The 25,776-nt window shown below is 35.4% G+C and overlaps 1 protein-coding gene across 4 annotated transcripts in view; it reads left to right on the forward strand.

The window, feature by feature from the left end:
* Window positions 1-25,776, forward strand: part of ERG (ETS transcription factor ERG) — a 115,706-nt gene that overhangs the window by 74,065 nt on the left and 15,865 nt on the right. For all 4 annotated transcript variants that reach the window (XM_039369735.1, XM_039369760.1, XM_039369742.1 and 1 more), the window contains one exon: window positions 20,467-20,684. In XM_039369735.1, the coding sequence (XP_039225669.1) occupies window positions 20,467-20,684 (218 nt within the window). The remainder of the gene's footprint in view (window positions 1-20,466; window positions 20,685-25,776) is intronic.

The following is a 25,776-nucleotide window of genomic DNA, read 5'->3' on the forward strand; positions in this document are numbered from 1 at the left end:
GGAGCTATTTGTAATTACTTTTTTTGTGAACTGGGGATCCAGTTTGGGATGCTGCTGCCAAGATGCTTGAGTAAAACAACACGGTTTAGATGTTTTTGTGGGGGTAATGACATTTAAGACCAGGAAAGGGGGTAATTGAGTTAAAAAGATTAAAAACCACTAAGCTATAGTACATTTTCACTTGGCAAACCCATAAAATGCATATAATTCATCAGTTCTGCACACTGTTTTTTATTCTTTCTTGTTTCTTAATTTATACTAGATGTAACATGTTTATATTACATACTAAGAATAAATCCATCTAAAGGAAGACTTTTTTATTTTAATAGTTGGGAGAATTTTGCAGATGCCTACACTTTTACAGGTTAATATCGAAATCCATTTCTCTGGCCACAACTCTTTTTCCCTTTTAAGCTGTTATAATATTAATATATTCTGTCAGAGAAGTAAAATCAATGGTTAACAAATTCATATTATCATGAGTACTCTATTTTGGTATAGTTGCTGCCAACTGCATCCATTTTCATGAAGCTCAATGAGGTGTTTAATGATTAATATCAACAGCACTTAAATAACTGCACTCGTATTTGTTATTAGAAAAATAGTATTCTCAAAACTATATTATTTTTAAAAGAAATGGATTTGTCTGAAATGTTAAAAGAAATCTACACAATAAGCCTAGCTTTATGAAAAATACATCTTCAAAAATATTTGTAACTGCTTTTTTGTTTTATGGTTTTAATTATTGTGATATTGTTCATTGCCCAGAGTCAATTGGATTGAGATGGGTGATTACAGAAATTGAGTAAATAAATAAATAAAAATCTTCACTGAATTTTCAGATATAAATTTATGTAAGAATCTGAAAATTATATCCTAAAGTGGTAGTTCTTAATGGATAAACTCTTAAAAATTGTGTAGAAATGCTTTACTCTTTTAGCATAGACAGGTTGGAAATTTGAATTTAATTACGTAAGTACTATGATTATGTTACCTAATAGTAGGATGAGATAGAAATATAGCTCAATAGATGAGCTTTAACAATGAAGTAATTATAGCTATTAGCAAGTCCTGGACCTATTCACTTAATTTTGTTTATTACAAACTGGAATAATATAGCTAACTTTTTTCTGAAGTTATACAAATAGTTTCGTTCTATATGACTGATGTTTGCTATACTCTGCAGAATCTCCAGTCATGCATACCAAATCTATTGTGCATAACCTGAACACATATAAACTATCTTCATGGGTTCAGATGAATGCAACAAGACTTCAGTGAGATCAACAGACACAATCCTGCTAATTCATGAACTCATTTCTTTATGGATGAACTTATATAACGAATTCTAAGAAAGTAATAACAAGCAGTCCCAGTTTCCCTTTCTGCTGAGCTATGGTTTTCTTTTTTTGGTTCTGCAGAAATATTTGCTCATTACATTGGTTTGTCAAATGGAGCACATAATGTAACTATCTCAGATATGGTATGCTTCAAAAGTATGACTTATAAGTAATAACAATTATAGCCTAACCTATCTGGAAAGCAGTAGGCTGGAAATGGCTGCTGTAAAGTGTCAATACAACAATCAGAATCAATCTGCCATGTGGCTGAAGGAAGGAAGGAAGAAGAACAAGACAAAAATATTTCTCTTATGTTTCTAAATAATGCAGTCACTTCAAAATTATGAATCAATTCTGTTAGCGACCAATATTTTTGGTGGACATTTGTCATTCTTGAGAGCTAAAAATATTTTGTAGAAAAATACACTTACTACCTAGGTAAATAGTAAATATATTGGCAAAATTCTTATGATAATGATAACAAACCTGTAGACAGATATTTCCTGTCTCCATTTCCTTTTTGATAGCTCATCAGTTCAGGGGCTGTCATTAAAGGAAATTTTTCAATGGGAACTTCCTGTCTATTCATATCTAATTCATTAGAAAGAATGAATTTCTATTCAACAGAAATGTTCAGCAATTAACAATTTTTTAAAAATAGTAATAATGTTGAGGAACATGTTATAATTTTCAAAAATGCTTCAGAAATATATACTCATTTCATTACACTATATGGAATTAAATAAAATATATGATTGTCACCCTGACTCTACCCTGAATTAAGAGATTACAGAGTTGTTAAAAAGGGAGGGTTTTTTATATGATTCTACAAAACAAGTGGAATCTGTTGTGATATGCATTACACAGCAAACAATTCAATTAGATGTTACCTGAACTTTAGGAAGGACAAACCATTGCTTTGTTATCAATGTGGAATAAATTGTTTAATAAACTTTACTGTGGTTATTTTTAAAAAAGAAATGATACATAAAATATCACAACCATAACTATACTGGTTTAAGATAAAATCTTTTTTTTTTTTTTTTTTTTTTTTATTAAAAGTTTTATAAATTTTACAAAAAAAACAAGAACAATACAGAACAAAAAACAACATATACAAAAGAGAAAAAAAAATTAAACAATACATATAAAAAAAAAAAAACCCCACCCCACACCCCTCCCAAAAACCCTCCCTTCCCCCCCCCCTGAGCTTCCCAGAGCAGAATATAGGCTTAAGAAATAAAAAAAAAAATAAAAATTAAATTAAAAACTCTATATTTATATATATAAAAAAGATATCTATAATATATATAAAAATAAAACTTATGAAAAGGCTATATAATATTTTTGTATACCCAATCTAAATTGTATAAATTTTATCCATTTGTCCCAGATAGCAAAAAACTTCTCTTGCGTTTGTTGCTTTAAGAAAGCCGAAATCTTTGCCATTTCCGCCAGATAAGCTACTTTAAAAAACCATTCCTGCAATGTAGGCAAAGATTCCTTCTTCCAATATTGTCCAACCAACAGCCTCGCGGCTGTGATCAAGTTTAACATCAATACAACCTCCTTTGTATCACAATCTGTAACAATACCTAACAAAAATAATTGCGGAGTGAATTTTACCCTCCTTCTAAAAATTCTCTGGATATTCCACCATATTTTGATCCAAAATGCTTTTATCTCTCTGCATGACCACCAAATATGATAATAAGAAGCCTCCTTGTAACCACATCTCCAGCATTTAGGTTGCACGTCAGGGTACATATAAGACATTTTTTGTGGATCAAGGTGCCATCTATAAAACATTTTATAAAAATTCTCCCTTAAATTCTGTGCTTGAGTAAATTTGACATTTCTCACCCAAATAGTTTCCCAGGTGTCCAATGAAACTGGCTCACCAAAGTTCTGCGCCCATCTAATCATACAATCTTTAATTAGTTCCGTTTCTGAGTCCAATTCAACTAAAACCCCATAAATTCTCTTAATGTGGGTTTGTCTTTGATCCTTCAGTTGCTTAATAAGATTTTCATCTTCTCTAAGAAAACCCACCTTACAATCCATCTTCCATCTATCTAGTAGTTGCCTATATTGGAACCAAGAATAAGTAAAATTTTCTTGTGCTAATTCTTCCCGTGATTTTAATTGCCAGTTTTGTCCATCCCATTTAAGTAACTGTCTATAAGACACCATATCCATTTTAACCCCTCTTTTTATTCCTTCTATCGCATGCCAAGGTATAGCCCATAATGGTACTTTAAAATCACTTTTATAATATTTTCTCCAAATCCTAAGTAAAGAAATTCTTAAAATATGAGATTTAAAAGCCCAATCTATTTTTTTATTAAATATTAAATAGGCATGCCACCCATAAAGTAAATCCCATCCCTCTAGATAAAGTATCTCAGAATTTGTCAAATTTACCCAGTCACTAATTAATGTTAAAACCACCGCATCATAATATAATTTCAAATTTGGTACCTTGAGTCCACCCCTCTCACGGAAGTCTTGCATAATTTTGAACTTAACCCTTGGTTTTTTCCCTGCCCAAATAAATTTATTGAGACCCTTCTGCCACTCATTTAAATTAATCTCATTTTTCAAAATTGGTAACATTTGAAACAAAAAAAGAAACTTGGGTAGAATATTCATTTTTATCACTGCAATTCTTCCCATGAGGGATAATTGCAGCTTTTCCCAGTTCTTCAAGTCTTTCTGTACCCCGACCCACAACCTTTCATAATTGTTTTTAAATAATTTTGCATTAGAAACAGACAGCATCACCCCCAAATATTTTACCTTATTAACAATCTCAAAACCCGTCGAGTTAACCAAAATCTGCTTCTCCTGACTCGACATATTTTTAGGTAAAATTTTAGTCTTATTTACATTAATCTTAAAACCCGAGACCAAACCATAATGGTGAATCAACTGTAATAAGTTTACTACAGAATAGTCAGGTTGCGACAAAGTAACAACCAAGTCATCCGCAAAAGCTCTCAACTTATATTCTTTTTTATTAACATATATTCCTTTAATTTCCTGAGACTCTCGAATTTTAATCAATAATATTTCCAATGTTAAAACAAACAACAATGGCGATAAAGGACACCCCTGTCTAGTACCTTTCTCTATTGTGAAAACCTCCGACAAACCTCCATTAACAATAAGTTGTGCTGTTTGTTTTTGATATATTACCTTAAGGGCTTGTAATATGTTTTCACCAAAATTCATTTCTTCCATTACTCTTAGCATAAAATGCCAATTCAGTTGGTCAAATGCTTTTTCAGCATCTAAAAATATGAGCCCTGCAGAAACTTGGTTGTTCTTATCTAAGTATTCTAGTAAATTAATAATTTGTCTAACATTGTTTTTCATATACCTTCCTGTTATAAACCCTGATTGATCTTTATGCACAAGATGATGCACCACCCTCATAAGCCTATTTACCAAAATTTTTACAAATATCTTATAATCCACGTTTAAAAGAGATATAGGCCTATAGTTTTTTGGTAAAGTAAGATCTTGATCCTCCTTTGGAATCAATGATATAAAAGCACTACGCCATGAAGGAGGAATCTCTAAACCCTGTAAGATACCATTAAAAAGATCATTTAATGGTTGAATCATCTCCTCCATTAAGGCTTTATAATAAACAGCTGTTAACCCATCCGTACCCGGTGCTTTCCCTAATTTCAATTGTTGAATTGCTGAGGCGATTTCCTCCTTAGTGATTAAACCATTAATTTCATATTTCTGATCCTCAGTCAGTTTAGGAAAACTTGCCTCAGCTAAATATTTATTTATATCTAACAGTTGTACATTAGTAGATTTGTATAGGTTTTGATAATAATCCAAAAAAGATTTTTTAATTAATTCCTTCTGAGAAACTAGTTTACCCTTATAATTTATTTTCTCTATTATTCTCTGTCTCTGTTTCTTTCTTAATTGATAAGCCAACCATCTCCCCGGCTTATTAGCATTACAAAATGTATTTTGTTTCATAAATAATAAATTGGTTGCAGCTTGATCTGCTATCAACATATTAAATTGTGACCTTAATAACTTTACAGATTCTTTAGTACTTTCATCAGAAGGATTTAGAATCAAAGCCCTTTCTTTTAGTTTAATTTCATCTTCAAGTTCTCTACGTTTCTGAATCTGATTTCGCTTATAAAAATTATTCATTTTTATCAAAACACCGCGCATAAATGCTTTACCTGCATCCCATACCATTGACATTGAAGTCCCCTTGTACATATTCAAAGCAAAATAGTCCTTTAAACACTCCTTTAGTTTTTGAACATTCTTCTCTTGTCTAAACAAATTTTCATTAACTCTCCAGGATCTTCTTTCCTCTTTCTCTTGAATCAACTCCATCCAAACTGGACTATGATCCGTCAGTGATCTAGGAAAAATCTTTACATTCTTTACTTTATTATACAAATCCGTGGTAATCAAGAAAAAGTCAATTCTTGAAAAAGATTGGTGTCTGTCAGAAAAAAAAGTAAAGTCTCTCTCCTCTTGATTACGTTCCCGCCAATAGTCCCTTAATTCCCAGTCTTCTTTCATATCAAAAAAGGCTTTAGGTAGCCTTGCTTGTTTAAGAAAAGGAGAGGAACCTTTCTTATCCCTTTGTGTGTCTAAGACACCATTCCAATCACCCATTAGTACCACTGATCTATAGTCAAGCAAAGTTATTTTTTGGTGTAACTGTTTATAAAATTGTTCCTGTTGTTGATTTGGAGCATAAAGTCCAACTATAAGTACTTTCTTACCATAAATACCAAGTTCAATCATCACATATCTCCCCTGGGGATCTGATTCTACCAGACAAGCTGGCAGGTTTTGTTTGACATATATAACAACTCCCCCTTTCTTCCCAGGTGCAGGAGATATAAAATGAGATCCCAAACGAGCATTAACTAAATATTTCTGATCTTTAAGTAGAATATGAGTTTCCTGTAAACAAATAACATCATTGGTATGTTGCTTCAAATAATAAAAGATTTTTTTCCGTTTCTGAGGAGAATTCAATCCATTAACATTCCAGGTCAAAAACTTTGCCATCTCCCTTGGCACGCAGCCTGGAGAAGACACCATCAAACTCTGACAGAGCTGCATGTGTTGCATAACTCTTGGGTCTTGCTCCTCCCACCGGCGGTGATGGACTTCCAGGAGAATTCTCTTTGGGCTCTTTTTTACGTTGCTCTTTCTCTTTACGCTTATAAGCTGCACGAGTCATCCTCTGCTCTTTAGCCTCCGTTTGGCGTTGCTTTGCCACTTCTATCATCCCTGCGGAAACCAAATCTAGTGCCTCAGATTGCTGCTCAGGTTCCTTAGCACTCAAAGATTTCCGACCAGATGAAGTTGAGCCTGCACTCAGGACCGAAGTATAGAAATCTCTAGCTTTGTCAACTGTGTTCAATCTGTAACGTGTCCCAGCATGGCTCAAAACGATACCCATCGGAATTTCCCATCTGAATGGCATCGATCTAGCTTTAAGCTCATTGGTTAAAAAAGCAAAATCTTTCCTACTTCTTAAGATTTTAGATGGGATTTCCTTTAGAATGATGACATCTTGGGCGGCAATCTGAAATCTTTTGTTGTAAAAAGCTTGTATAATCTCATTCCGCAGGGACTTCTTTGTAAAGTAAATCACCACATCTCTGGGCAAATTCTTCTGCTTAGCAATCCAGGAGTTGAGTCTATAAATTTTTTCTACTTCTCTCTGTAATTCTCCTTTATCCATATCCAAAGCCAGCGCCAGATCACTAAGAACCACCTCCATCAAATCTTGATTCATATCTTCCTTGAGGCCTCTAATCCTCAGAGCATACTCCATCTGTCTGTACTGAAACATCAAAATATCTTCTTGTGAGGAGTCCACCTTCCTTTCCACGTCTTGAATTTTGTCATCTAAAGAGTCAACTTTGTCTTCCACTTCCTCAAGCCTTGCATCGAGCTTAACCACCACAGTAGCCAAACCTGAAACAGCTGCCAGTATATCTTGTCGTAATTCATTATTATTTTCTTGCAATTTAGACTTTATCCCCGTTATCTCTTCTTTGAGATCAGATTTAATTTCTGATTTAATCTGTGAAACAAATTGAGTCATTTCCTCTCTCATTTGAACTACAATCTCTCCCATTATACCTCTAACCTCTTGCACTGAAAGTCCAGGTAAAGGAGGGGAGGGTGGTGGCTGAGCCGGTGGTGCATGTTTAGATTGTTGTTGTAGCTGTGCAGTGGAAGTTATAGGAGAAGAAATAACCTTGGGTACTGAGGAAGGCTGCTGCCTCTTTGAAGCCATTTTAAAAAGCACAATTGTCACTTCCCTTTCCCCTCCAGCCAAAAAGGGAGGAGGAAAAAAAGAAAAAAAGAATTTTTAAAAAGAGACAAACTATAATCATTAAAAGTCCAGAATAAATCCCAAGAATAAGTAGTAAAAGAGCAAACAATTCAAAAAAAAAAAATTCTAAGCCAAAAGCAAAAGCAAAAGCAAAAAACAATCCTTAAAAAGGGAAAGTAAAACAAAAGAGAAAGGAAAAAAAAACTCCGACACTTTCAAAACGCCATCTTAAGTCCTTTCACTAGTATAACAAAGAAAAGGAGGAAAAATAGTAAAAATCAAAAGATAAAAAAAATAAACACCTAAAATATAACAAAAAATCCTTTAAACTGCTCCGTCCGTTTAAAAATTACTCACCAAAATGCTGTAAACACGGAGATAGAAGCGGCGGTTTCTTTTGCTTCCTAGGAAGCAAAAACAGCTGGGAGGCGGAGATCAGCAAGAGCTCCGAGGGAACACTCCTTTCACCCCCTCTAGAAATAAATCCAGAGGGGGGTTAGGGGTTCTACCTCTACTCTTGCGTTCTCTATCCCTTCCCTTTGCCCGGGAAGGGATTTCCGAGCCGCGGGCCAGCTGATGCGCGCTGCGCTCCGCGGCTCTGACACTTCCCCAGCTGGACGGCTAAAAGCTAGCCGCCATCGCCGTCGCCTCCCACCGGAAGCTGTTTAAGATAAAATCTTGTAAAATTGTTCATAATTGGCAAAGTGGGTAAATCATGTAATAGATTCCAGATAAATGATATTGTAGATTTCAGTATTTTTACTACAATCTATCTCCAATTAGCTTTAAACTGGATTTTTATATGTATGAATGTATTAATTACCCAAATATAGTAATTTATTATCCAATAATTAAACAAAGTTCAGAAATTATTCATCCCATTCCTACACCCCAGATCAACACTGGGAACCTGTTCTTATTATTCAGGCTTCAGATTGTGTAGGTTTTACAAAAGTGAAGTTGTCCTTAAAGTTGTTTATAACAGTTAGGCAAAACTTGTCAAATGAAGGTTAATTGCCCTTCAGTTAAAGCAGTTCTCTGCAGAGATGGGTTATCAGGACCCAACACTCATTACAAGATTAATCTTGTTTCCGACAAGACTTCCCTTTCCTCCAACTGATTTTGCTCAGGCACTGGATCTTTCATCAGCCGTTAAAATAAGGGTGGATTACCCCTGGGATATTTAATGCTTGAGTGCCATGAAACAATGCAGAATGTGTGACATATCTGCAAAGAACATCTTTAAGAGACAGCACATTTTCTTAGCATTATGAAGGCTGAGATTCATAAACAACTGAAACAATTGCAAGGCTTTGAGTTAGCCCCATGAACCAGATTCATCCTGAGCCTTCCTTCAAATGTTAGCATTGTTCTGAATAGGTTTCAGATTCTTTTCAAGACTGCATTTTCTTGTTATTTTAAGGGAGGCTTGTGAGGATTTTTATGAGATTTTCAAAATCACTACAAGGAAATGAGTTATACTATTCTTTAAAGGGACTTGACATGATTGCCACAATTTTTGTTTTCTTTTGATTTAAACAAGGTTTTTGTTTAAAAATTCACTTAACATTCAAGATCATTTTTCCTGTGGTGGTCTTCTTTTAATAATTATTGACTCTGCATTCCATGCACAAGATTTGACTGTCATGTGATATCATATGCCTAACATATGTATTTAAAGAAGTAACTAAAATATTTCAGTATGGCATTCTACATTGGTCAAAAGAGTAATTTTGCCAGCTAAATAATGGAAGCAGTACTGAAAGGAACTGTGACCCATAATTTTATTGAATGGTTTCATACGTTGTCAATATGAAAAAAGTTGATGGGTTGACTACCTATATGAGAAAAACAGGAAATGTAAGATAGAACTAGTTTAGAACTATAAAAGAGATATAGGAAGTACTTCTTTAAATTCAGAAAAAAAGTCTTCAGACTTAGTTTATTTTGAGATGTTTGATTATAACTTGGCAAAGATCTGGCTGTTCTGTTCCTTCCATGAAACTTCAGTAAATTCCAAAACAAATATTAACAAATATTAATAATCCCAATCAACAATCTACCTTATATTTCCACAGACTTTCCTGCTCTGACCTCCAGTCAGCAACTAATTTGGCTTCTAAAAAGATTTCCAAAAACTTTAAAATGTTTTGCATCTCAGGAGGACAAAAGATAGAAGAAAAGAAAAAGTTGCCTCCAGTATGATGTGACTTTACTCATGTGTAGAGCTATTACAGTCTATTACTAGTCTATTTCAGTTTCCATGTTTTAAATTGTAATTCTATGATTGAAACTTGGAAACATGCGTTAAAAATCATATCTTTGTATAACATATATTTGTTTTGAAATTTTCATTTCCATATAAAATTTTTGAACATAACATTTTACAGTACAATAATATATATATATATATATATACTGAACTAATACAAAAGACAATTAGGTTCCAGTCTCCAAAATGTTCAAGAAAATATATACTTAGTTGAACTTTCATTGCTTAAAAAAGAGGTCCAAATGTTTCTATCAGTCAGAATAGTGTGGTGATCTCACAGCAGAATATTTTTTTATGCTGCCAAGGTAAAAACAATTGCTGTCAGGTCACTATATGAATATCTGCAGATATTCTATCATCATCATCATCATCATCATCATGCTCCTAGTAGTATAATATTGCCTGATCAACTCAGTGCATGCTGTAGGATACTTGATACATATATAATTAATGACATTCTTGTCTTTTCCCTTACTCTCTGACTGGTCTCAGTCTTACGACCCTAAAGGACTAATATTGGGAAGCAACCTCCTGCCCCATGGAAGTACATATGATTTGCCTCTTTTGCTTTGAAGAAATCATGTAACAGATTCTTGTAAGAACTGCTAACTAAGTGTTTGCTACGTAAGTTCAATACAATTCTTCATGTGTTTACAAGCCACTCTTTTGGAACAAGTCCTTAGACAAGCTATTATAGCTCCCTCATCTTTAGAATTCCTACCATTTCACAGAAGTTGGCTGGGGAGTCACACACATTTTTTCAAGAGTTTTTAAATTCCGCATCTTCTGGGCCTCTGCTAATTTTCATCAGCACAAGTAACTCACTAAATAAAAGGAAGCCTTCCCTGTTCATCCCCAAGCTGGGCAAAAAGAAAAGGAATAACAATTCTGTGGCCTCTCTGAAATTGGCCTTCTTAAGCTCTATTGCTACCAGTTCCCCCATTGCTAGATTCAGCAATCTGGATTGTCCAGTTGTCATGGGTTCTATGTGATTTCTCATAGAGTTCTTTGGAGGCTTCTTGCTCCAGATAATTTTTTATTTACCAAATGACTAGTAAGATATTTCCCTGCCTATACTGTATCATGAGATACCTGAGTATGTAGCTGGACACCTTGCTTTTGAATGCCATCTCTCTCCAGTCATTGGAACCATTATATCTTCTCAATAATGATTATTACCTCCATGGCATCGCTCTTATCATGTTCCTAATCAATAGATATATACTTCTTGGAACAGCCAAATGTAAGCTGATTTATTTCATTACATATCCTGGTTTTCCACTTATATTTTTTCCATCTAAATATGTTAGTTGATTTCCAGAAAAAAAATCCAAGACTAGCATTGTTTTTGCATCCTTATGACTAAGGTGACCAACTTTTTTACAACAAAAAGGAGGACACGAATAAATTTAAGAAAAAAATATCGTAAATAAAAGAAACATTGTATTTATTGCAACAATAATACAGAATACACTATAATATGATAAATGCCTAATAAAAAACATTTGTAACAATAACATTTTATATTGTAATTATGCTTACATGCCTATTAATTATTTAAATGAGTACTTTTCCATTGAATGAATATTTTTTGTCAATGTATCATCTTCTAACAATATATTGGAAATATCTGAACAAGAAATATCCTTCATATTGAATTTTACGGCAAGTGCTGCAGCTAGAGTATCAATATTCAATCTCGATTTCTCACTTGTCCAAAAATCTACATGGCTGGACTGCGCGGGGGTGGGCGGCGGAGGCAGGTGTTGTGAGCCAGGTGCTCCAGGATGGCCATGTAGACGCGCAGGGTGAAGTGGTGGCAGCGCAGGTCAGCACTGCATAGACCACCAGCTGGCGCAGCCCATGGAAGGTCAACTGCCCGTCGCGCCCCTGCCCACTGCCGCCCCGCCAGCACTGCTGCCCTGCCGTGGAGAGCCGGCCCTACGGCTCGCAAAGCACCAGGGGCAGCACCACCATCCACCCTGCGCATCCCGGTAGAACCGGCCCCGCAGCTTGCAAAGCACCAGCCGCCCCCCAGCCCTGCAGCCGCCCCCCAGCACCACCGCCCCCCCCATCGCCCCCAGCACCACCGCCCCCCCTGCCCATCCCCGTAGAGCCGGCCCCGCAGCTTGCAAAGCACCAGCCGCGCCGGCTCTGGTCCTGCAGCCACCCCCCCCAGCCGCCCCCCAGCACCACCGCCTACCCTGTGTATCCCCGCGTAGAACCAAACAGGGAAGATCAAGTGAAACTTATCGCTCCAGTCTCCTCCAGCTATCTTTGGAACTAAGAAGTAGGAGATCGTGTAGTTGGGTAGCAGTGAGGGGTGCAAGTTCCTGCAACTTGCACGTGCAAAGTTTGCCACCTGGGCGTTTTGGCGTGCTCAGCAGCAATTCCTATTGGCTTTCGAAAGCCAATAGGGGGAGTAGATGCAAAAGTTGAAAAAAAATAAAAGAAAAGGTCCCGGAACGCCTTCTGAGCGTTCTATGAGGAAACAAAAGCCCTGCAGATTAGTCGTCAAAAAGAGGATATTTAGGAGGACATTTTCGAGAGAGGACAGAACTCACAAAAGGAGGACTGTCCTCCCAAAAGGAGAACGGTATATGGAACAGGAGGACATTTAGGAGGACACTTTTCAAGGGAGGACAGAACTCAAAAAAGGAGGACTGTCCTTCCAAAAGGAGGACGGTTGGTCACCTTATTATGACATCTTAGTCCTTCTAGTCAGATCTCATATCAAAGCTCTGGCTCTGCACAGCCTCTTGCCCAAAGTTCATTACTGTTTTGGTCAGAAGTGAGACCAGTACATTCAGGGCCTCAAGAGATCTGCTACCTCTTATCTTAAGAGATCTGCTAGTTCAGTTGAATTAGAGAATCCATCCCATCTCTCCATAAGACAATCTTTCTGAATGTGATTACTAGGCCTCAAACACTTCCTGGATCTATTCAGCTTCTATATCTGTATTGTCTTATGTTGGATTGGAGAACACATACTCAATTCTCCTTCTATAGTAAACATATTGCTAGAATGATGGAACAGCTATCTTAAATAGTGGAGGACCACATCTATCAGTAGCTGCAAGTAGCTGCAATAAACCAGTGACAGGATTCAGCAGGTTCGCACCAGTTCGGCAGAACCGATATCTAATTTTTAGTTGAGTTCAGCGAACCAGTTATGATAAATCTGCAAGATGCCTCATGTTTGTGACACCACCGCCATGAGGCATGTTTCACTGGTGATACCACCGCTGCAGTGAGGCACATCATGCCAGTGATGACAATGATGCGAGGTGCATCATGCCAGTGATGATGACAATGCGAGGTGTGTCGCGCTGGTGATAATGACAAACAGATTTTACATTAGGGCAGAGAATCAGTTGTTAAATTATTTGAATCCCACCACTGCAATAAACCATTTATCATGCCATCAACCTCTCACTGCACAGAGAATATTTATAAAAGAAAAGAAAAGTTTTCATTTCAGCATTCAATATATTATTATAGTGAAGTCTTATCATTCTGGTTCCCAGGCAGCAACTTTCTGCTGTGCTTTCTTTTCACATTACAAACTATCAGGCATGTGTGGTAAAATATTATTAATTGGACAAAATACCCAACTTCTATCCCATATTACAGAAAACAAGCATCAGGTATAGCAAGTTTTCCTAAGGATAAATTCATCAGCCAAGATGAGTGTATTCTTCAATATCCTTCTTCAGCAGGTTTGATTACATTCTACAGGACTTAAGCTAAAGGCTTAGTATTTTTTCAGGAAGAACGTTCTCATTTAAGGACCCTGTCTTCTGGTAGCCTATACTAGAAAGTCTAAACCAGGGGTGTCAAACTCGCAACGTCATGTAACGTGTTGCAACATATTGCGATTTTTTTTCCATTGCAGGCAATGGGTTGGGCGCGGTTTCGGCATGATGCATCCGGCCTGTGGGCTGGTAGTTTGACACCCCTGGTCAATACAAACATCTATCTTTGTGCCTTTCTCCCCAGGGCACTTCCCCACTATTGTAACATTTATGATCAGACGAGGCGCTTAATCCCCAGTCTCCTGTATTGGTCTATATTAGATGGTATATTAATGAACTAATAGTTCCACTTTGAGTCTTTCAGGATTGTCTTCAGGGTGAAATGTATATTTATATGCAACAATTATGTTGGTTATGTGGGTTGCCCAATACCAAACAAGCTGACAAGGTCTACCCCACTTTCAATCTACTGTACATGCATACAACAGTGTGGTCATCAATCAGTTCATCCATAGTTAGCTGAGTATTCAAGAATAAAAACTGCATCCCTTAGCTCTGACTCTTATCAAAAGATTTTTTTGTAGCTTTCAATACTTAACCTTCTGCAAGAAGGATGGGATTTCCAGAAAATAAGAAGAAACTTTTTGTTCTGATGGAATGCACCTCTGCTACATTGTTTTCCACCTGTTCCCCTAAACACCAAACTCTTTGTAAGGATTAACAGAATTTATCCATCTGCATCTTTCTCATAATTTTAGATGACCTTACAGCCAATGGTTGCTTCTTTTTTGCATCAGCTGTATCTTCTTACAAAGCCTATCTCTGCCAATGAACCATCCTTTATTCTCCTTCCATCAAACATCAGTCTCAATACCCTGTATTTTACAGCTTGGTTCAGAATATTATCCTGGCTTTTTGAAAGTCAGCCATATGAGAGTCAGTGAAAATCCTTTGTACAAGAATACTTTGATCTCCAGAAATCCATGTGAAGGGTATGGTCTTACTTCCCAGTTCTTCTCCAAATATATAATAGTAATTATAATACTTTCCTTGACCTGACTAAGCAGCCATGTCCTCTTTAATTCCACACTAAGTCTAGGAGAGAGTCAGATACAGCTGCAGCTTTCCTTCAAGTAATCATATTATCATAATTATGCCAAGCAGCAGTCCATTCTTTGGTCAATTGATGTTAATAAATTCCACATAATAAACTAGCTATCCATGTATGGGAACCATAGAAACTGTAACAAAACTGCAGAATTAGTACCAAAAGTGTTGGCTTGTGTCGTTATTTTCTAGTAAATGCATATAATCTGGCTCCATTTTATGACCTCATAGTTTCTTCTTGGATCCAAAATATCAGACTTGGCATGAATCGTTTCAAATCATGATTGGTATGCATGAGGGGGAATCTTCCATCTAACACTCCAGTTAGCTCTAGAAATTTCCAATGGCTCTCTATAGAAGCTCATAGCCTATGCATGTGACTCCGCTAATGATGATTTCTTTGACAACTCCAATGATATACACACACATAAACACACAAGGAATTGAAAAATGATTCTTAAAATATTATATATTGCTCAAAAAAATAAAGGGAACACAAATGTATAGGATCCTATACGTTTATGTTCCCTTTATTTTTTTGAGCAGTATACTTTGAAAATTAGGTTTTTATTGGAGGTATATCTTTAAATATATTGGTTTAGCCAAATTCCCTGAAAATAACACTTCTAAGAACTATTTAGTGAATGTATTATTTTATTTAGCTGCTCTGAATCTTTATTCAGATATTTAAACTATGACAAATACTCACCTCTGCTACCACAATTTACTAATCTCCTTATTGTTTATGTACCTTTGGGCTTTTCATGAATTTGCTGCTGGAAAAAGAAAATAATACACTAGGTATAACTGCCTTAATCTATTCAAACAAAATAGTTCTTTTAATAGACTAATGTGTAAAACAAATACTAGTGCAAAGCAATTTTACTGAAAGGATTTTGATTCCTGAGCAAAATGACCTTAAATCCTGCAAAAACTACATGACTATTAATAGAGTCTAATATGTGGAAATACTTGATACATTATTTCATATATTTTCAGTCATAAACTTAGATGCATATGGGTGAATGATGCCAGGATTTTGAAAACCCATATCATATCACAATGGAAGAAGTCAACTAAAATGACATGCATGGAACATCTTCCTATGAAGAGGGATATAGGCATATAAGAAGGTTTTGTTTAACAATGAAAGTGGGCTGAGTGAGAAGGGCAGGATACTGATAAATGAAATTATAAGTAATGATTTCTTAGTTCATAGCTTTAAGGTTTAGTAGACCAAATCTTTTGTACTTTTTATTTATTACAGCTAAAATCAAATTTCTATGTATGTCTCTGGATATTAATCAGCAGAGCATGGTTAGACAACCCAAGCAAGCAGAACTATGCTTAATGTGCTTTGGGAACCCTAGTATATAAATTGATTATGCAAAATAGTGTTGGTGAGGAAATTGTTATATTTACTAATATCATTTATTTGACAAAACATGTAACATGCTCCAGAACTCAATTACAATAAAAGCATCATCAAAGTGCAAAAAAGAAACTGAAGATAGGTCCCCACAGCCAGACATAAGTATACTGAGGACTATGTATTCTTCTTAGAAGAAGGTATTCAATAGAATGAGAACCACCACATGGACTCAACCAATTTTTTTTATTAAAGATATTGTGATTTTTGTATTTGTTTTGCAGACAATTGAATCAACTCCTCTTTGTTTTTAATCATTCTTGTCTCAAAATTCTGGAAAATCATGAGTCAGAGAGAGTTTGAGCAGACTTACTAAGGTGCTCAGAGGAAATTTGAGAATGAATCCAACTGGATTCTTAGAATCAGGAGGCTGAACTATGTAGACCCTTGCTGTGATCAAGCAGACCTGTTTTTGCACTCTTATTTTACAGTACTGATTTAGCAAGCATCTAAGCCTGGTGTACAAGTCTAAATATTATTTTTCAAAAATATCTAAAAGGAAGCATAGCTGGCATCTGCCCAATGTATTGTGTAAAACTCATGTTCAGTGTAGCAAGGGATGGATGCTTCAAATGTTTTCTTTGGCTCAGTCTATGGATTTAGGTTTTTCAAGGCATTAATTAAAATATATTCTGAAGTTTTTCTTTGTGAAGTTTATTTCATGGAGAACAAATATCATCATTTTTTTTAAAAAAATCCAATAATTAAAAAGTAATTAGTTAACATTTTTAATAAACTGCTTTTTAAATTTTTCTGATACAACTTTAATGCTATTTTTTTTAAAAAAAAACTCAAATGCTTGCATACTTATACCTTGATTTATTCTGTGGCAACTATTTATTTATCATAGTTATGTGCACTGCTTGAAAAGCTTTACTAAAGGATTTTCTTCTACATAACTTAGGCTTTCAATAAGTATTACATTTCTTATTATCATAGGATCCAACTTTCCCATTGCATCTATCTACTTATTTAGGTTACTATTTCTGTGTACATGGAAGTCCCATTTGCATCCTATCTTTAGCATGGATATGTGGATATATTCCTGTGACCACAGAATAGACTTTATTTCCTGTGTTGTATTGATTTCAGCACTATGTCTTTTTTCTTAATAGTCCTAGAGACAGTGATTTCTTTAACTGATGGCAAAAAAGTCTACGTGAATTGCAATATGCCTTGATACATGTTCTCTTTTTCATGGTTTACTTGGGAAACATCAAAATGAAATCCTTTCCCCTGTGCTCTAATATAATTATCTTTTTAACCTCCTGTTTATTTTAAAAACATTTCATTCAAAGGACAATTAAGCAGTTGACATGGTCCATATAGATAAAATATGTAGAACACCAAAATAAAATGATTTATTTAAAAGTAAATAAATGATATTCTAATATTAGAGGTCATCAGCTCTTATGAAGGAGTAGTGCTCTTACAGAAATTCTGGTATAATATAAAAATACATATGATATCAGAAAAAAAAATCACCAAATCCATCCATTTCAATTCCAGCTCTGAATGAAAATTTAGATAAAAGGTTTGATGATTTAATAACAGTCATTAATCAATCTAAGGATGATACTCAGATACAGGCACTAGTAGCTAAATCAGACTTACAATTGGATGGATTGGAAGTCAATTTGTTGCTGACAGAATTGAAGGAAAAAGAGAATTGCAGGCTCATTAAAGAAAGTAGAAAGAAGCATAAATTTAAAAGGCTTAGAGATGTCAGTATGGATCAGTAATGAACTGGAGTTTCTTAACTGATGGAGAGTGTGGAATAGACTTAGTATATGCAATCAGAAGACAACTGCTAAGAGATATTCTGATTCAATGAAAATTTGAACAAGAGCTGCAAACATATTCACAACAGAGTTCTATGACTTTGGGGAATGAGATGCAATTGTTTGGAAAGATCCCAGTTATAATTTTAAGGAAAAGTTTTATTATTAAGAATCAGTCGAAGATATTTGATCCTGGACAGATCAGAGATAAAGATTTCAGTGATGTACTATATGATAGATTAGAACCCACTGTGGACTTTCTGTGCGTGTGAAATACAATAATAGATTGTTAACAGAGGACTTTGAAATTTAGTTTTGTTGTTGGGTTTACTTATTAACTGTTTCCTTTTACATTTAAATAGATGGTGGGTCAAATTAGCTGGGCAAATAGAGCTGTAGAAATTAGTCATATTTTAATTTCTATAGGACTATTAAGATTAGCTATATTTACCCTTTGCAACATCAATACTGAAGGAGAAGAAATAATTATTTTGGTCCTCCTCCAAGATATAACATGAACTATCACACACAGAGCAGCAAAATTTTGTGCAACAGTTGAAGCAAGTTTGAACGCTTACTTTCTCCTCTGTAGTTCTATTTTTCCTGATTGTTGGTTGAAATAAAAATTGATAATTGATTTTTCATTTATATCCTTCCCCATTTATGCATGCAACTCATCAAGATTTATAATATGGATAAAATTCAATCCTAATAGAAAGTTAAAATATATTTTCTGAAATCTTTTCAGGAGTTCCAGATTCCAAGTAATTGATCAAAAGTCTATGTCAAATTGAATGTATTTATTTATAGTCAGTGACCTGTGATTTAGCTACAATAATAAAAACAGAACATACAACTTTGAGAGCCTATAAATAATATAAACATAGGATTTGACTAGTAGTAGAGCAATTGAATGTTCATACTTAGGCTCATTTTTAAATTTTGTTTTTATAGTAGACATATACAGTATTCAATTGTTTTAGAAATTAGGAAATAAATAATTAAGTAAATCATGTGAACTCTTCATGTAAAATTTTCTTTTGGGAATTTTGGAAGATGAGAAAAAAAATGTTTATATCAATGCTAAGTGTGATTTCTAAAATGTTAATAAACACTAGTTTATTATTTAAGTTGTATTTGATTTAGACACCTGGAAGTTAGTAGAACTTAAATTAGTTCTAATAGGTTTGCTCTACATATGTCCTTCTAGTTAATATATTATATATAGTTTAAATCTTTGTCCAATTTTTACTTAAACTGATGAAGTGGCATGCTCTACCTGACATGAGCTGATGCTATGTGTCAGTTGTTCCTTTAATGGATTGGTGTTCATATTTCATCTGTAATATTAAGCATATGCTGCTTATTATCTTGAAAATGTTGTTGGTTTTTAATACTGAAACATTACAAGTATTCCTGGAAATAATAATAATAAAAAACCCTTCAGTTGCCTGTTTGGGTGACTTGGAAACCCCAATCTTTTGAAATGGCTGGCAATGTGCCTGTTCTGTCTTTACAATTGTACAGCTTTTCCAATTTCAGTTGAAGTTCCTTCTATCTGTTTTTTATCCCCCTTCTCGGAGCTTTTTACAAAACCAATCAAAGCTGCAGCTTCATTCTTCTTGCAGCGGCACATTGTTTTATGGACATGGGTTGCTTGGAGTTCATGCTTTGTTTTCCTGGGAAGTTGGCAGTACTGCAAAAGATAACGGAAGGATTTGTAGGAAACACACTTGTTATATTGCTAAAGTTAGTAACCTGCAAAAAATATCGAGTTCCTAGTTCACAAAAATTTTATCAAAAACTTTTTTTACTTTTTAAAAATGTTCTTACTTTTCCTACTGATTTTCAAAGAATAAAAAATAGTGGAATATATTTCCCTTTATATACATACATGATGTCTGAAAGACAAGTTAACTGTATGGAATGCTAGTTTTAGCCACAAATTCTTGGTCCATTATGTCTGTGTTCTTAGCTATGAGGAATAACTGGCATATTAGTAAAGATACCAATTACTTGGTAGCTCTGTTTCTTTCTTTCTAATGCTCGCCTTATAGCTGTATTCAAAATATGTACTGTAGGTAAATATAAATTATCAATGCATCATTAAGGATACAGGATAAAATAAAGAAAGAAAAAATAAAGAAATAAGCACTAATGGGGAACTTTCATAACACACATACAAGTATCACTCCATGGACAATAAAATTCAACCTTGTAACCTCATAATTCCAGATGCTAATGAATTGAATATAGAAGTGCCTTATTTTAAAAACTGAACCTGCCTATGTACTAAATTTTCCTTCTTCCGTTGGATGTATTCATTTTTTCTTTTAGTTTTTATTAGTTGCCCTGGAGGCACAATTATTTAATAATAAATTAATTATTAATTTAATCAATTTTGGTTGCTTTTCCTTTTTTGAATTTCAGGAAGCATTATCAGTTGTAAGTGAAGATCAGTCTTTGTTTGAGTGTGCCTACGGGACTTCCCATCTTTCTAAGTCAGAGATGACCGCTTCTTCTTCCAGTGAATATGGGCAAACATCAAAGATGAGTCCACGTATCCCCCAACAGGACTGGTTATCCCAGCCTCCAGCCAGAGTCACCATAAAAATGGAATGCACCTCAAATCAAGTTAACGGCTCAAGGTAAAAAAAATATATAAATATGTGAAATAGAGCTTTATTTTAATTTCGTTCTAAGTGTATTTCCCTGGGAATTTTCCTGAGTATGAAATTAGGAGCAAGCCTTTGAATTACTTGTCTGTTTCCTATTTCTCTTTCCAAGGAAAAAAATAAGGGAGATGCCATGTTTATTTAAGTATGAAATTACACACATGCAAACACAGAGATAAACTAGACAAAAGCCACACACCATCCAGCTTTGTTATGTTGCCTTCTCTGCATGCCTTTGGTTAGCCTTGACCTTGAGTCAAATACTGTTAGGTTTCTGTAAACCATCTTTCCATATTTAAAGTGGATGCATGTCCTATTTAACTGAAGGTGAGGCCATATTTAGTAGGAAATCCAGTCCACAATAAGATAAGAAGTATATCCATGTGGTTGCTAAGAGCCGACAATGACTTGATGGCACATAATGATCATGATCACATGAAGATAAAATACTAGGCTTAGAATTGCTAAACAACAGCAACCATTAGCCACAGCTTACATACAGTTTCCCTTTTCATTGTCTTGTTTCTTATGGTAGGATGCCTTGTGTATTTTAAATTTATAAAATTTATAAATTAATACATGCATAATTTAGGCAAGTGTATACGCTATTTGATTTTTGATTTTACCTTTTTCTAATATGTTTTTAAAAAGGCAGCATTGGTAAACCTCAGATAGACAGTCCATACAGAGATTGATAAGGATAGCCGAGAAGATCATAGGAAGCTCGCTTCCCGGTATTCAGGATGCTGCTTATAAGTGCTATGTGTTTAGAGCTCAAAGCAGTGTTAGAGACCCCACACATTCACTTTATGATCTGTTTCTGTTGCTCCCTTCTGGGAGGAGGTTTCAAAGTATTTCTAGCAGGACTACCCCATTCTGTAATAGCTTTGTTCCCTATGCTATCCATCTGGTAAACTTGCAAGGTTCATTTTTCTCACTATGCACATGTATACACAGTCCGAACTAGACTGTGATGTTTCTCTGTGTCATATAATATATGTGGGTATATGCATAATTCTGTATTTATTTATTTATTTTTGTCATATTTATGTAGTATATATTGGAAGTGGTGATCCTCTGAGAGCTGTATGCAACAAAATTTCATTTTAATGTATGCCGATCAGTAGTACATTCAAAGTGGCAATAAAGTTATTATTCTGTTCTGTTCTGTTCTGTTCTAGGATACCAAAATCTTGTTATATTCTTAGCTTTGAATAGTCAGAGTCAGTGTTTCAAGTGTGGAATATTTCAAGTTTAGAAAATTTACATACCCTTGGTATTAATGAATATATTGTTACTTCTCTTGAGGAAGAATAGCATTTATTTATAACAGTATGCCACTACAATATTATCAGAATTAAAATAATGTTTTGTTCTTTCCTTTACACTTAAAATTGCACTAACTGAATATGCCAGGCATAGATAATAATGGAGCTTTGAGCCGACAGAGCTTCCTGATAGCTTCTAAATTCATTTATCTAATATTATTTATGATTTACCTTTATTCACTTTATTTTTAGTTAGAGAGACATGAATGGACTGTTAATGCCTCAAAGTAAAGTCATGCTGCCAACTATCTTTATTTCTCAAAATGTATTTGGTTCCTATAGAGAAAATCTAAAGGAAGCACAGAACATAAGCAAATGGAAGTTGGAGTTTGGCTTTGAAGTATTTCTAGCATTCATAAACAGATGCAATTCTCACTTTCTTATGAGAGGAAATATGGTTATGGCAGTGGCTGGAAAGCTGAGAGCAAGTATTTTAAAGGTGCTTTTTCAAAAGGTATCTGGACTTTGTTTTTCTTTGAAGACTTTTTGCTTCTCCAAGAACTTCTCAGTTCTGACTGAATGGTGGAAGAGGGAAGAATTTATATTCCTTGCAGTCATCTGGTTGTTAGTACTCTTTCTGAGAGTCATTGAGGCATGTGGAGATTTATCTGTGCCCTTAGGGTCATATCCCTCCCTCTATGTTGAGAAAGGGCTGTTCAGTCTTAATGTAGATGGCCTCTTTGACCCCTCTTTCAAATCAACGGGGTCAAAAAGGCCATCTACATTAAGATTGAACAGCCCTCTCTCAACAGAGGGGGAGTGATACACCACCACCTATCTTTTGTTTACAACACAATCTTTTCAGCAGTTCCAAGAAGGTTCCACATCCATTTGTACTATTCAGGTGACCTTGAGGACACAGGTAAACCTCCAAGTGTCCTCAACAACTCTCAGAAAGAGTGCTAATGACCAGATGACTGCAAGGAATATAAATCCTTCCATTTCCACCATTCAGTCAGAATTTTTTGGATGAGAAGTGAAATGTCTTCAAGGAAAAATAAAATCCAATTGCCTTTTGAAAAAGTACTTTAAGGACAACCATGACCTGGATGACTAAGAATCACCATAGACACCAAGAGCAAGTATGAACAAAAGATACTGACTCAGAGAAGATGGAGTTTGGAGGAATGAGTTTGGAGGAATGCAGCAGCAAGGTGGCAGGAGGTAATGGGCAGGCAGGCAGGCAGGCAAGAAGGGAGGGAGGGAGGGAGGGAGGAATGAAGGAAGGAAGGAAGGAAGGAAGGAAGGAAGGAAGGAAGGAAGGAAGGAAGGAAGGAAGATGAATTCAAGTTCATTGTGTTTTGTGGTTCCTGCTCTGCCTTTTATTGGGGTTCTTACTGGAAGAGCCATGGTGGCACAGTGGTTAGAATGCAGTATTGCAGGCTAACTCTGCTGACTGCCAGGGGTTCGCTCCTCACCAGCTCAAGGTTGACTCAGCCTTCCATCCTTCTGAAGTCAGTAAAATGAGGAGCCAACTTTTGAGGTGACTCTGTAAACTGCTTAGAGAGGCCTATGAAGCACTGTGAAGTGATATATAAGTCTAAGTAATAATAATAATAATAATAATAATAATAATAATAATAATAATAATAATACAGGCAAAAAATATCATTTGCCTGTAAGCAAAAACTGGTGGGATCATAAAATAGAGAAAGTCATAGAAAATGGTAAAATTAAACTGCTCTGGGACTTCAGAATTCAAACAGACAAGCACCTGCAACATAACACCCCAGACCTAACAATTGTCGATAAGAAAGACAAAAAAGTCTGGATAGTGGACGTGGCAGTGCCTGGAGATAGCAGAATAGAAGAGAAAGAACTGGAGAAGATAACAAAATACAAAGACCTACAAATAGAAATAGAAAGACTGTGGCAAAAGCAAGCAAGGGTAGTACCAATAGTCATAGGCTCCTTGGGTGCAATCCCAAAACAACTGGAGCACCACTTGAACACCATTGGCATTGACAAATTCGCTATTAGTCAATTGCAAAAGGCGGCCTTATTAGGAACTGCTTCCATCCTGCGACGATACCTGTAATACCATCAAACATCCACATCTGCCTATCCCAGGTCCTGGGTAAGGACTCGATAGGTAGACAAAATGCCAAATCCAGTCTGAACATCTGGCTGACTGTGCGATGATCCATAATAATAATAATAATAATAATAATAAAGTTGGAAGGGACTTTGGAGGTCATCAAGTCCAACTCCCTGCTCAGGCAGGAAAGCCTATACCATTTCGGACAAATGGCTATCCAGTTTCTTCTTAAAAACTTCCAGTGTTGGAGAATTTACCACTTCTGGAGGCAGGTTGTTCCTCTGGTTAATTGTTCTAACTATCAGGAAGTTTCTCCTTAATTCTAGGTTGCTTCTCTCCTTGATTAGTTTCCATCCATTGCTTCTTGTCCTGCCTTCAGGTGCTTTGGAAAATAGATTGACTCCCTCTTCTCTGTGGCGGCCCCTGAGATATTGGAAGACTGCTATCATGTCCCTCCTCGTCCTTCTCTTCATTAAACTAGACATACCCAATTCCATCAACCTTTCCTTATATGTTTTAAGCTCCAGTCTCCTAATCATCTTTGTTGCTCTTCTCTGTACTCTTTCTAGAGTCTCAACATCTTTTTTACATCGAGGTGACCAAAACTGGATGCAGTATTCCAAGTGTGGCCTTATCAAGGCATTGTAAAGTGCTATTAACACTTCGCGTGATCTTGATTCTATCCCTCTGTTAATGCAGCCTAGCACTGTGTTGGCCTTTTTGGCAGCTGCAGCACACTGCTGACTCATATTTAAATGATTGTCCACTAGGACTCCGAGATCCCTTTCACAGTTACTACTATTGAGCAAGGTACCCCCTACACTATACCTGTGCATTTGGTTTTTCTTACCTAAATGTAGAACCTTATTTTTTTCACCATTGAATTTCATTTTGTTAGATAGCGCCCAGTGTTCAAGTCTGTCCAGATGCTATTGCTATTCTTGGTAAATTATTAACATTAGTATGATCAATTAATCTTTTTATTAAATAAGTCAAAGAAGATTTATTTCTTTGCCCATCACCTGCCTAGTTAGTGGGAATTTGTGGTTGGCTGGGCAGAAGCCCATTTCTTCAAGTGAAGTGAAACGAGGCAACTACATTCTTCTGGTGTTTAGAAGCAGAGACTTGTGCGGTTTTGGGAAGCTATTTTAAAAGAGTGATGTTCATAAACCTTTGTCAGAATGAAGCACTTTCCCGAAACTGCATAGCTCTAAGGTAAACTACTTCAATGGCTTATAACTGCTGTCTTGCACTTAATTTGAAATAATGAACTTAATCTTACACAATATAAGAGTTAACTATATGACTCAATTATTTCCAAATTATAAAATAAGGACAACCAAGTGCTTGTCAGAAGCCAGCTGTGAAAGTTGCAAATGGTAATCGCATGACCAAGAGATACTGTGCAAGTTCCCAATCCCCAAATCTTGATCATGTGGCTACAGAGAGGACTAGTCAGAAATCTACTTTTTCAAGTTGTAAATAAATTTAAGATAACAAATATTCTGGGACAAATTCATGTAAATGTATTAATCTGATCTCAATATTGGGCAAATAGGCTCTTATTTATTGTGTAGTATAGATTTATCTATTAATATTATGGGTACTTTAATCATATTGTTTTATGTTATAATATTTTGCATTTCAGTGACTTGTGGAATATTATGGAAGCAAAGTAAGCATATTTAAATGTGTTTTT

The sequence above is a fragment of the Crotalus tigris genome, unplaced genomic scaffold (assembly GCF_016545835.1).
Source record: "Crotalus tigris isolate CLP2741 ecotype Arizona unplaced genomic scaffold, ASM1654583v1 scf7180000017601.7605149639:7615979, whole genome shotgun sequence".
Lineage (NCBI taxonomy): Eukaryota > Metazoa > Chordata > Lepidosauria > Squamata > Viperidae > Crotalus > Crotalus tigris.